A 13,418-nucleotide genomic window follows, 5' to 3' on the forward strand; every position below is an offset into this window, starting at 1 on the left:
CCTTAGCTTTCCTAGGTGCCTCCCTACATCCTCTGACAACAGACTTATATTCCTCCCAAGTGGCCAGCCCCTCCTTCCATTATCTGTACACCCTCTTCTTCCACTTGAGTTTGCCCAGCAGTTCCCTGTTTAACCATGCAGGTCTCCTGGTACCCTTCCTTGACTTCCTACCTGCTGGGATGCTCTGATCTTGAGCTCGGAAGAAGCAGTCCTTGAATGCTAATCAACTATCTTGGGCCCCCTTACCTTCTAGTACCCTGTCCCATGGGATTTCCCCTAGCAATTGCTTGAAAAGGCCAAAGTTGGCCCTCCTGAAGTCCAGGGTTGTGATTCTGCTAGCTATTCTGTTCCTGCCTCATGAGATCCTGAACTCTACCATCTCATGGTCACTACAACCAAGGCTGCCCTCAACCTTCACCTCTTCAACCAGACCCTCCTTGTTAGTGAGGATAAGATCCAGCAGCGCTCCTCTCCTAGTTGGCTCATCCACCATTTGCATCAGAAAGTTATCATCAATGCACTGGAGGAACCTCCTGGACTGAGGATGGCTGGCTGAGTAGGCCTCCCAGCAAATATCAGGGTAGTTGAAATCCCCCACAACAACCAGGCCCTGTAATTGCGAGACTGCTCTCAGCTGCCTGTAGAAGGCCTCATCGCCCTCCTCATCCTGATCCGGTGGCCTGTTAATAGACACCCACAACAGTATCACCCATGCCAGCCTGCCCCTTAATTCGCACCCACAAACTCTCAACTCGCTCCTGATCCGCCCCTGGACAGAACTCAATACATTCTAGCTGCTCACTCACATAAAGAGCAACTCCACCACCTCTCCTTAGTGGCCTGTCTTTCCTGAACAAGACATAGCCATCCATGACCACATTCCAGTCATGCGAGGCGTCCCACCAAGTCTCTGTAATTGCCACTAAATCATAGGCCCCCGACCGAACACAGATTTTCAACTCCTCCTGTTTATTCCCCATGCTGCGCGCATTGGTGTACAGGCATTTCAGGGAGTGAGCTGATTTCACCCTAGGGGGATGGGAGGCCTCCTGGTCTATCTCAACACTAGAGCGTTGCCCCAGTGGTGCAAGCCCAGCTACTACCCCATCCCCCTTCGAATCTAGTTTAAAGCTCTCCGAATGAGCCCTGCTAATTCCTGTCCCAGAACCCTTTTGCCCCTACGACATAAACCTTTCCCATGTATTACGGTCACGCCTGGTGTCTTATAAAACCAGCCATTATCAAAGAACCCAAAGCCCTGCCTGTAGCACCAGTCTCGTAGCCAGGCATTAATAGAGAGAATCCTACTATTCCATCCCACGTCATCACCTGAAAATGGAAGGAGGGAGGAGAAAACAACTTGTGCCCCAGACTCTTTCACCAACCATCCTAGGGCCTTGTAGTCTTTCTTCATCCCCCTCAGACTACGGGATGCAGCTTCTTCCCCACCTGTCTGGAAGATCAGCAGGGGGTAGTGGTCTGTGGCCTTCACCAGGTTGCGGAGGTGCCTGGTGATATCCCTGATTCGGGCTCCAGGCAGGCTGCAGACCTCCCTGTGATGGGGGTCAGCTCTGCATATTGGGCCCTCAGATCCCTTTAGGAAGGAGTCTCCAACCACTAAAACTCTTCTCTTCTTCCTTGTGGAGGAGGTAGCTATACGCCTGTCAGGTTTTTCTGACTGTGGTGGGACCTCTGATATAGGTTGACTCTCCACCACATCCCCATTGGACCGGCTGTATTCCACTAGGGCTTCATATCTATTGCTCAGAGGCACCTGTGGAGGCAAGGTAGGCAAGGAGGGCACTCGCCTTTTGCCACGGCCATAGACTTGCCTCCACTCACTCGTCTCCTCTAGGTTATTGTTTTCCACCTGAGAGGGGCAGAGTACAGGGGTCCCTCGATCCTGGGAGCTCTCCGGCAGGTGCTCCCATTTTTGTTGCAGGGAAGGCAGAGCCTGGCTCCACCAGTCTATCTCCATTTCAGCCTCCCGAATGCTCCTAAGCCTTTCTACTTCGGCTTGAAGCCTTTCAACCTGGCTTTGCAGCTGTGCCGCTCGGTCGAGCAGATCATCTACTTGCTCACAGCGCACACAGCCCCCTGACACCACAGAGACGCTGTAGCATTCCCTGCAGCCTGCGACCTGCACCATTGCCTCCTTCCGTGGGAGCTCTGTCTGGGTTCCCACATCCATTTTGGTCTTCCGCCTGGTAGATACCATTGTTCTTTCACTAATTGTAGTTTATTCTCTTTTTGAAGTAAAAGTGCCAAATGCTGTACAAAAGTCACACAATGGTAGCAAAAGATTTTGGACAAATAATGCTAAGATGGGGGAAAAGATGAAGCAGCTCTTTCTAAGTATTTCAAAATGCGTGTATTTTTCTCTATTATAAATTCTCTAAGTTTTCTAACTGGAAACAGTACCTTGGCTAAATTTCTCTGATGTTTCTAAGGTGTCTAGCAGCCCAATCCTACTGCCTTCAGGCCTGGCCTCCCCCAGAACATGTTCTTAGGATCATCTTAGCATTTGAGAAAAAAGTGATTAGCAGCATGCTTCATACCAGAAAACAGAAACCTTGCACTGTGACAGTCTTAAGCCTCCCTTCTGTGAGTTCTTCAGTGAACTTTCCTCCAGCTGAGTCTATCAGAGATCATTTTAGGAATAAATCAACACCTATGTGGGAAGGACTCCTGGCCATTGATGCAGCTATATCTGTTTATTAACAGATTCATTCCTTACATTCAGAGCCCAGTAATTACTGCACACGTACAGTATAAAAAGCTCAAATAAATACCCCAAAATGTTCTTCAATCAAAGGGTGTGCATACATGGGTAAACTTTATTAAAATGAATTGACAGATTGAGGTTTGCTATAGCATTTCGGCTAAATATGAGAATGCATCCTAAGGAAAGAATCAGTACTTATTTGAGTGGCCCTGAATAAGAAACAGGTTACAACCCACTCCATCACTGAGAGGATGACTCAGAAAGATACTGTTTGAATACAGAAAATGGAGAAGTCCCTTTGTAATCCCTGACTATATTATCAAATACAAGCTGGTCCCAGCCTAGGTTTCATTTGCAAGGGAGACAGGGAAATGAACTATATGCAAACAGATTTGTTTTTTCTTTTTTTTTTTTCTCTCCTCCCTCCACCTCGTTTGAAAGATAACCTTCAGTTAAAATAACTGTGTTTACTTTGACTGTGCCCATAGTTCTCTCACACACGCATTCTATGGCCAAATAAGCTTTTTGGCAGGCATGCTTAAAGGAACAGTCTTTAAGACTGTACTGTCATCAGGCTTTGCCCCAGAAACTTATATGAAGAATTTGTGCCTTTTACATCTAAAGAAAGATCACATTTCCTACAGCAAATTACACAGCCAGTGGTGCACAAGAAGAAATAATATGAATTCTTTGGCAAATATGTTTCAAGCATTCTTAGACCCTAAAAATACCATTTGGTATAGTATGGTTAATATATAGTTAGTGCTTTGAGTGTAAAGGAAGTAGCTTGGGTTTACTTTATGTTGACTATGCAGGAGTGGAAGAAGAGAATGCAGAATTAGGTCACCACATGCAAGCTCAATGGTGAAACAATAGCATTAGCAAGGTATGGACATAGAAATATTGTATATATCTACAGAAACCCTTAAATGGTCCCTACCTACAAATAACTGGCTGTTGAGCTGCAAGCGGAAATGCCCCTCAGCAGGTGCCTCCAGGACCTTCTTGGGGAGTCTGTCCACCTGGAGAGAGGTTTGCTTGAGGTTCCTCTCCGCTCGGACGTAGTGCCACTGGTTGTCATTCAGGGGTGTGGGAGACTGCACAGTGGCTTCTGTGGGGCCATTCCCAACATCTATGGAGAAGGTGATCTCTTTGGGGGCTAGAATAGATAAACAGATGTGAAGAGGAAGTGAAGGTCTGAATTAAATCGTGGTTTTGACATCAAGAAATCTTACATAAATATAGGGTCCATTAACTTTTATGTCAGCAAATAGTACAGCATCATTTACTTCCCATCTCCTACACAGCAGCTTATACATAAATGTAAGCCTGCAGCCTCACTGTTTGATCTCTGCTGTGATTATGCTTGGCTGTGGGTACCCATCTTTTTTGCTATAACAATTACAATGTTCTAGAAATTGTAGTTTATTCTCTTTTTGAAGTAAAAGTGCCAAATGCTGTACAAAAGTCACACAATGGTAGCAAAAGATTTTGGACAAATAATGCTAAGATGGGGGAAAAGATGAAGCAGCTCTTTCTGACTAAATATTTCAAAATGCATGTACTTAAAAATTACAGAACTTGGTTGCAAATGGTAGGAGAGAATCCTACAAGTATTCGTTTGCCTGAATAAGCCTGACCCAGGAAGCAAGGAAAGACAAATGAGCAAAACTAGCTAATTGGTGATCCTAAAGGGGCATATGTAACACATGTCCAGAGATAGTAAGGCTCCTAGAAACAGGATGATAATTGAAAAACAACAGCCATATAAAGAAGTCCATCTTGCTCTGCTGGAAGGTTGAAAGGGGTCAGAACTTTTTAACACTCTTGTTACTGATTATTTTTCCTCTTCCTAAAATGCTAAATACACCAGAAAGACCAAGAACCAGGTCCACAGATAGCCCAACGAGAAGGCTGTAGATTGAAAATTCTGTTATTTCAAGCCTAACAAATTGGATAGGTCTGGTTTTGGAAGCTGCTTCTTAGATAGCTAAGATAGAAAACACTCCACAGGGATAGACAAAGATCTATTCTGAGCCCCTGCATCTGCTAAAAGGCCGTTTCCCTTCGAAGCAGCTGGTCTGTGGAGCTTCCTTGATATAAGGCCTTTAGGCTGTAAATTCCATCTGGCAGCAAGAAACACAGCACCAAACTACTAATGAGAAGCCGAAGTTTAAAAGACAAGACGTTCCTCAAACTTCTAAATAACTCATTTCTCTGGGAGTACAGATTTTGACACAGATACAAAAGCTTTCATTAAACAATCCTCCTAGTTGCTTGCAGTATTTGTTATATTTGATATCAAAATGACATTTTTACTTCTATATCCCTGAGAATGAAATGCAGTACACCGAAGTACAAACAAATTGGACTTTGATGTGCAATTAACAGTAAATCATACCTCATTACCTTGTAATAATGCACCATGACATTTACCATTGGTTTAATGAATCGAAGGGCCTTGGGGCCCTGTTTTATTAATTTTTATGTTAGGATTATTATAAGCATATTATAAAATGCATAACACTCAGTTTGTTTTCCCTAAGCTTGACAGAATTTGGAAGACAGAAGTCATATTTCATGTGAAAACCATGGTACCCTTTTGTCACTAATGAATACTTGAAGTCATCAGAAGAAGAGTAAGGCAAAACTTCACTGATTAAGTTCCCTGCTACTCTCCTTTATATGCTGAGTAGCAGTTATATTGCAGTCACTTACTAGATTTTGAAGTATTCAAGGCCCATTACAACTGTAACTGACTTATCTTGCATTAGCATCCTGCCCTTCATAGGCTCTCACCTCATAGTTGTACCATACACACTCAGTTTCTCTGAAACACTAGGGCTGCATCAGACTGGGTATGTTGCTGATACAGAAATAAAAGTAACCATCAGAGTTGTTGTATTAAATTTTTCATCTTTCAACTAAAATGACAGTCTACAGGAACATTTAACCAGTAGCTTTTTCTCTAAAGAGAAAAAAAAAATAAATATCAATATTGAAAAAGTAAATTCAGTCACCTGTTTAAGAAAGATAAACCTAGCCATAACAAGATGAAGTGTAATGACCAAGGCTATACAGGGAAAATCTGACAGGAGAGGTAGCTAAGTCTAGATTTATGAGTCTTTATGTCTCCCATCTTATCCTCTTCAGGCACCTCCAATTGTCTCAAGACAGAAGAAAATATGTCCTTCCCACTTCCCTGCACTTGTCAAATTGGGTAAATATACCAAGATTTCTTGATGGTGAAACTTACAGCTTATTTCTACTCGTATGAAGTCTTTAATCCCAAGGTTTTCCAAGAACACTCCGGAGACTGCGGCAGTTTTGAAGAAGAAGGAGATGTCTGTGCTGACCTCAGCGTGGACGGCAGGGAAGTGCAGGTAGGAGGCCTCCGTGTTGAAGGAAGCGGCGTTCCAGAACTGCCCTGCAAGCACAACCCCCTTCTCTATAGTTAATTGGCACAGGGCAGCAGCTGCGAGCTGCACGTGGAAAGCCACCTTTTATCAGATAAATATATTAAAAAAAAAAAAAAAAAGAAAGAGGGAACATTCTGTGACTATGGAAATTGAGAAGAGCTGGTACTCACTGTCTCCATAGCAACGCAAAGGGCCGATTTTCCAAGCAGCCTCAGAATTTGATCTGTTTGTGTCAGTGATCACTATCTGAGTTACAGGCAAATGGTCTTTGAAAGCAAGGAGGCCAGTATCATTTGTCCTGGATTATAATAAACAAACAGAAAGAGACAGGTTAACCACAGACAAAATCCCCGGCATTCCTTATACAAGGCAATATTTGAAAGATGCTTACTTAAAGATGAAAGGTCTTTTGCAGAATTACCTAGAAGACTTATGACAGGTATACGCTGCTTAAGATACATACGTACATGTGTGTGCTCTATGCTCATACATAATACTGACCCCTAAAGACACTGTACTTGGATACATGATGCTGTCTGGTATGGACTGTGACTACATTTCAGCTGCGCAGAATGATTGTTGAAGCCAATGTAGACTGCTGCTGCCGTTCTGCCCGATGGGCATTAACGTAAACTGGGCTCTCCTGGGTTTCCTCAGCAGGATGAATTTGATGTGGATCAGGTATAAGTCCAAGTTTGCATTTCTGTTAAGTTAGCTGGAGACAGATAACGGCATTTATGCTGGCTTTAGGCTTTATCTGAGTAGGAAGAGGACATGCAATACCTGATCCAGCATGCTGTTAGCACGGGGCAGCCAGACAATACCCGATCCAGCTTCAAGATGGCTGGTACACAACTGACAGCACACTGCGAAGACGGTTGAATTGGCAGAGTAAGTTTGCACTGAATCAGCCCTTTTCAGTACATGCCTGTGGAAATTTTGGTTCAGCAGCTGAAATACTGAAGGCTGATTTACTTCATCGTCAAACTACAGTCTCCTGTTTGTATCAGCTGGGCTTATTCTTCAACTGCAACTAACTTACACATGGCTGCTAGAAAGGAAGAGAAAAGAAAGAAAGATACCTAAAGGTATTTCTTTGTTTCTACTCTGAGTGTGTTGGTAGAACTCCCAGAGTTGCCCCAGCAACTCTGTTGCCCCAAAATGCAGCACAGCGCTACATGGCAGCCCTCTGGTCCCTAAGCTGATTCAGGAGCTTTGACTCTGGCAGGGTATACAGATGTGCGTTCATCCCATTGTACTTCAGGAACTGAACTGAGTCCCTCAGGCATCCAACCCTGACCTTACCAGAGCCAAACTGCCCTCTCGAGGTATTTCTCTATCAATTGATCAGAGAGGCAAGTGCTACCATATCTTATCTCCACAGTGATGAGGTTTTTCTTCTCCTAGCTCTTTTCCTCAGGGTTGAGGTCTGCTGTGCATCTGGGCACATAAGCCTGGCAGAGAATCCTTCATGGAGCCAACTCTCAATAGTTTTGGAGAAAAGGATCCCTAGCTGTGCATGGCTCAGCAATCTGCATGCAGAGTCTGGACTCAACTCATCTGTCTGCTCAGAGGTGAAAGACTACATGCTGCACATGGGGATGGCAACAATGACCAGATCCAAAATGCCACTAATCCCAAATTTACATCCACTGCTCTTTCAGGCATGTATGACACAAAACCTCAGGGACTGGGTATCACTTTTTGAGTGATACCACTGCCAAACAGTCTGACATCCCAGGCAGGATCCCAGACCGCCTATATGCTGCTTGTAATACCACCTTCCACAAACATACCTCTCATTATAGCTCCAGCTGTGGGAAGGGACACAGGACTTCAACAAAGAAATAATAATCAGGATGAACACTGCAGGTGTGCTCTGACACACCACCTCAGATGTTTGCTTGGCTAAGTGCTCTACTCTGATTCATGTTAGAAAAAATAGAAGGGGTATTTTGATCTTTTTGATAAAGGCTGCATTTATTTTTCATTGTTTCTAATTGCATGCAGCACAGTTAATTGTCTCATAATTCCAAGGAGAAAAGGAGAGGTACCCTCTCCAATCCTAACATTTTTATCTTGCTTCAGTGAGTGTCTGACATGCAGATAATTACAAAAGTGCAGCAAGATGAAATTCCCAGGCATGAGGCAGAGCGATGTCTTCAATACAGACTCAAAAGGAAAAATACCATGTATGAATCAAAAATACATGGCCTCCAAATCTCTTCACGGAGGTCTCTCAGCAGCATACTCATAAAGCTTATTGTATCAATTGTTGAAAGTTAGTGTAAATGCTCTCAACAGGTTATGAAACAGTTGTAACAAAAGCTGAACCATTTGAATATTTCTTAGGAAGGTAATGAAATAAGGCATTTCAGTGGGTGGAAGAAGAGTAAGCAGAATGAATGAAAGAAAGGCAGCAAGACGCATAGAAAGAGAACATAAAATATGCAATATACAAATGAATAAGCTGGCATTTGCTTTTTTAAAAACAAAAAAAATCACAAAATATTTAGGGAGGTTTCCTACAAATTTATTTTCATTCAAAAAATAGCGCAGTCTTTTGACTAGCTATGATCAGCGTTAAAATAAAAATCACTATCTTCCTACAGCTACCACTGAAGATATCTACAAAAAAAATGAAATGGTGACATTTTAAAGATATCCATTCCACATCTCTGAAAACTGCATTGCTTATTAGATATTCTGTTATATTGCATGAAGTTCTTTTATATCGAATTTTATGACTGAGTTTTTACTAGTTATATGCCAGTGTCACAGAGAACTTTAGTAGCATAGCTCCACTGTGAGAAAGAAAAATATTCCACATCTAATAAAAATCTTCACTTTTATGTTAATGCCTTGAAAACTCAATCAAGTTTCTCTTGAAACTCAAACAGCACATTTTATGTATTTTATTCTCTCACACATAGAAAGAGACTTGTGTAAGGATACCTGTTCTCATACAAGCAGACGCTGAAATAAAACCTATCAGAAAAACATTCTGCTCTTCAGAGACTGTGTTAATGACAGGAACAACATATCTATTGTTACAGTTTATTATTATTATTTCATGGTGGGAAATCAAGTTTTTGGTGAAAAGTCAACACCTTTGATGTTTCAGCTAAGAAAAGCAGAAAAGAGATTTGAAGACACTAATGCAAGCCCTCATGGGAGCTAAAGTTTGAGTGTCTTAAATTCCTGATATTCTTTAAGTTGAACCTATTTCAGACTCCATTTCTTACAAAGCACCATAATTCCTCTTCTCTTTATGTGGTGTACCATGGCAGCCTCTCAATTATAGTGTATTAAACCTCAGAGAGGACAAAGAGAGCTACATGTACGTGTACAATAATTTCCTGGAGGCACTGCTGTGGCACTACAAAATTCCAGAGTTTGGACAAAATACTTGGAATTTTGCCAGAAGGGGGCTTGGGGATCACTTTTAGTGTACTGTAGTTTTCAACTAAAAGGTGCTATTTTCTGATAGAAAGCATCTGCACGATGATTTTAAACAAAAATAAAACCTTATTAGGTTCATTATTTTTATATTTGTTCCCAGAGCTAGTTTTTACTTATACTTATGTCCACATACACTTAAAACCAGATTTTATTTGTTTTTCCACAGCTGCTTCTCAGGTTAGCCAAAACCACTACTTTATTTCTCTTAGAACGTTTCACATAGCACTCCATGGCCACTTTCACTGAGCATGCCTTTTGTACCATGCTATGCTCCACTCCTCTGTATTGAGAGCTAAGGGTGGGTCCTGCCTGTAGGAAGGTCCTGGAGGGATGATACTCCTTGGCCAGGAATGTAAGTTAAGTCCTGATTTCACACAGATCAAAACAGGTTTTATGCCTTTCCTGAAAAGAGTCCCGTACATGTAGAAAATGGTAAAAATAAATTAATAAACTTGGGAAGGAGACCTTTTGCTTACCTGACTTGGCACTCAATTCGGCACAAATTCAGATAAAAATCAATGTTTTTCAGAGGGTGGAAAGCACCCTCAATGAACAGATGTTTCTCTGAGCTCTTTGTGTAAAGGGTTGTATCAATTTGTACTTCCCACAAGCAAAACCAAAACAAAACAAATCCAATAATGCCCTTTAAATTAAATCACTGAAATATTTTTAGTTACGGGTATTAAATACATTTGGATGTCATCTATTTATCCGTGTCTGAAGATGAATGTCTGTATCTACTCAAAGGACTTCCTCAATAAGCTATGAGGCATGTTACACATCAAACAAATGCTCTATGTATGGGGGGAGAGGGGTAAAGGGAAAAAAAGACAAAAAAAATTTCACTGCAAGTGCAGCAATATTAAAGGTGATAGTGCAGCAACTGGATACTTTAAGGTGTAGCACAGGTAGTCTTACCTGTAAATGACAAATAACTATTTTTTGGTAACATTATGAGACTATTTTTCTTCTTCGTGGCAACTAATAAAAGCATGCTCAAAAAAACACCCCTCACTCTATGGTATCCTAACAGTGTAAACCATCATAAATTGGTAATCTCTAGGTAGCTGTTTCCATATTTTTTCTAACAGATGGTAGAGCAGTGGTGCCATTAAATATAATTTCTTCCCATATGATTCCCTATTGGTACATTTTCTTCTTGTACATTAATGAAAACTCTGGTGGGGTCTGAGCCTCAGTAACTCAGATATTCAGTACAGATTTTCATGAATACAGTACATTTGAGGAAAAGAATATGATCATCAGCAGATGTCAATGAACCACATGAGGAACAGGCCAGTGAAACAGGCTTCCATCAGAAAAAGTTTTGAGCCCTGTGCAGGTCATATCATTAATAATCCAAAGGAATACATTTTAATTGCTATCTTACCTACCAGCTGCATCCAAAAATGCTTTACTGAGTACAATAACGTAGAGTCACGATAAAGAAAAAAACAGCAGCAGAAGGGGACATACCTAATAGTTGAAGGCAAGATGCACTGGCTATATTTTGCTGAATTAGAGAAGAGGTACAGAGCAAGAGTTTGGTAATTATAGTAATGAACTGATTCCTGACACCTCAGGGGCCTGCTACAGTCAGCTCTCTGCAGGCAGCTTTTCTAGTTTGTTGACAAATGCAGTCATGAAGGCAGATATCCAAGACAGCTCTATGCAGGCCAGGTCACCTCCGGCAGTGTTTATTTATGAGCTCATAGGCTCTGAGGATTTGCCTGCACTGCTTCTGGGGGAACAGATTCAGTGCGGGACAGTGGCCGAGCAAACAAAACCTGTCAAATCTGGGCTTGTCAGTGGCTGGGTTTCTCTGCCCTGCTCTTCTCAGCCCTTCCAGTTTTAGTATCCTGGCTCTGGCATAGCTTTGCATAAATATAGCTCATCCAAAGTGGTCTTCATTCGCTTCCACGAGGCTTTGCTCCTCCTTGAACACAGATGGATATACTCATTATATCTCTGGGAGCCAAAGTGAGTCTGACAACAGTAATATCCCCCTTCCCTTCCCCACCCCTCTTCATTTCATGTAATGTGGTTTCCTTGTTGCTTACAGTACCCCAAAGGCATGGTAAGGGATGAATACATGTTACTTTGGAAATGGAAAAACTCAAAGGCTTAGTTCCCCAATGAAGAAGGCTGTTCTGGAAGATAAAAGAGGAGGATACTCCTCTAATTTGAATAATAAGACTGGAGAATAGAAATAAAAGATGGCCAATCAGCTATTGGTTAGAAACAACACCGTCCACCACACTCTGTGGAGATGCCTGAACTTCCTGTACCAAATGACTTCCAAAGATGCTGTTCTTTCTCTACAAAATAAAAAACTGTAAAGTTCTCCAAGTTCATAAGGTTTCCAGGCAAATGCAGTCAGTAAGAAATACGTTTGATGACTGGCTTCCATCAAGTTTTTGCATTTGGAGTGGAAAATGGATTCCAGACAGAGACACCAAAGTAGCAAATGGACTTCAGGACAGTCATGTGCCACTGTGGCATGAAAGAGGTTCCTCCCATTTAAATGAAAGGACTGGTGAGCAGCAAGACTTTCATTGCCAAGGCAAGAAGATTTTGCTTGAGATGAAAGACAACCTGGGAGAGGTATTTAAGGATTCAAAGGTTCTCTATAACAGACTGAAGATAACACAACCCTGTCTGCATTTCAGAAATGCTTTATTATTTAGATCAGTTTAACACCTTTCCCCAATAATGCCTGCATTAAGAATGCATCTCCTGTTTGAAACAGGCCATATTTTTTGAAAGACAATCACTTTGAAGGTAAGTGCTTGAAGCTATGGCAAATCCATCTCATGTATACATATCTTGTCCCAACAGTTAACTATTCTCAGTGTTGGGGAAGGGGAAGAGAAAGAAAGAAAACATTTTCTGGACTAGATTTAGCTTCAGCTTGCAGCCACTGGGTTTCTATGAATGTTCCCATCCACTAGCAAGAGCTTTCAAAAGTCACGAATCTGTCTTTTTTGGAGGCATGCATAAACTACAGTCAAGTCGCATTTAACACCTTTCCAGATCCCTTGCTTGGGTGACAACTTGTGCCTCTGCTCCCTCAGCAGAGGTCTTCTCCCATTCTCCAGCAAATATCATGAAGATGCTCCACTATTCTGCAGTGACAGGATTAGCTGTCATCATACTGCAGAGTTTGGAAGTATGGTGAGGAGCTGGATGGAAAAGATACTTTTCACTAGAATGCTTTAATAAAAAGAAAGGTGAAAAATATAAAAGCCTTCCCCATATAGCATGCAACCAATTATATTCCTGTTCATCTGGCCAGAATAACTCCAGGGGGACTAACCTGGTGTCATGTCAAGTAAGAGCCCAGAGGTAGTAACTGGCTCAGGTGTCCACTTGGATATTATTTAAAAGTCAGCATGCCTAGAGGTGCATACTGTGTTCTGCCAAACACCTGGTTCAGAACTTTTTTTCTGCTCTGTATTCTCTTGGTTTCTGTTTTTTTTTTTTTCTGCTCTAAGAAAGTAGTAGCTCCTTCTGCACCCAAGACTTAGCCTAGGGAAACCAAATCAAAGCAAAATCCTAAGCCTGTCTCCTCTTCAGAATGACACTCCAGCTATTCTGGTGAGTTCCTACCTCAGAGCTGCATTGAGCAGCCTGATTTATCTAAAAGGAGAGAAAATGATTTTCTTGTTTTCCACTCTGCAGCACCCATTTTATTTCACGCTAAGGCAAATAAATGCATCTACTGCTGTCTTGCTCCTTCCAATAAAATGTATAGCAGGTTAAAGTCACAGTTCAGATCTCAGCAGGTTTCAGATTCAAATGCTCATTATATA

At 41.9% G+C, this 13,418-nt stretch overlaps 1 protein-coding gene across 1 annotated transcript in view; it reads right to left on the reverse strand.

Moving 5' to 3' along the window:
* Window positions 1–13,418, reverse strand: part of CNTNAP5 (contactin associated protein family member 5) — a 232,297-nt gene that overhangs the window by 42,534 nt on the left and 176,345 nt on the right. Inside the window, exons 15-17 of the mRNA XM_068408092.1 lie at window positions 6,315–6,442; window positions 5,982–6,152; window positions 3,666–3,884 (exon numbers count right to left, since the gene is read on the reverse strand). Coding sequence (XP_068264193.1) covers window positions 3,666–3,884; window positions 5,982–6,152; window positions 6,315–6,442 — 518 coding nt within the window. The remainder of the gene's footprint in view (window positions 1–3,665; window positions 3,885–5,981; window positions 6,153–6,314; window positions 6,443–13,418) is intronic.

The sequence above is a fragment of the Nyctibius grandis genome, chromosome 9 (genome assembly GCF_013368605.1).
Source record: "Nyctibius grandis isolate bNycGra1 chromosome 9, bNycGra1.pri, whole genome shotgun sequence".
In the NCBI taxonomy this organism is placed as follows: domain Eukaryota; kingdom Metazoa; phylum Chordata; class Aves; order Nyctibiiformes; family Nyctibiidae; genus Nyctibius; species Nyctibius grandis.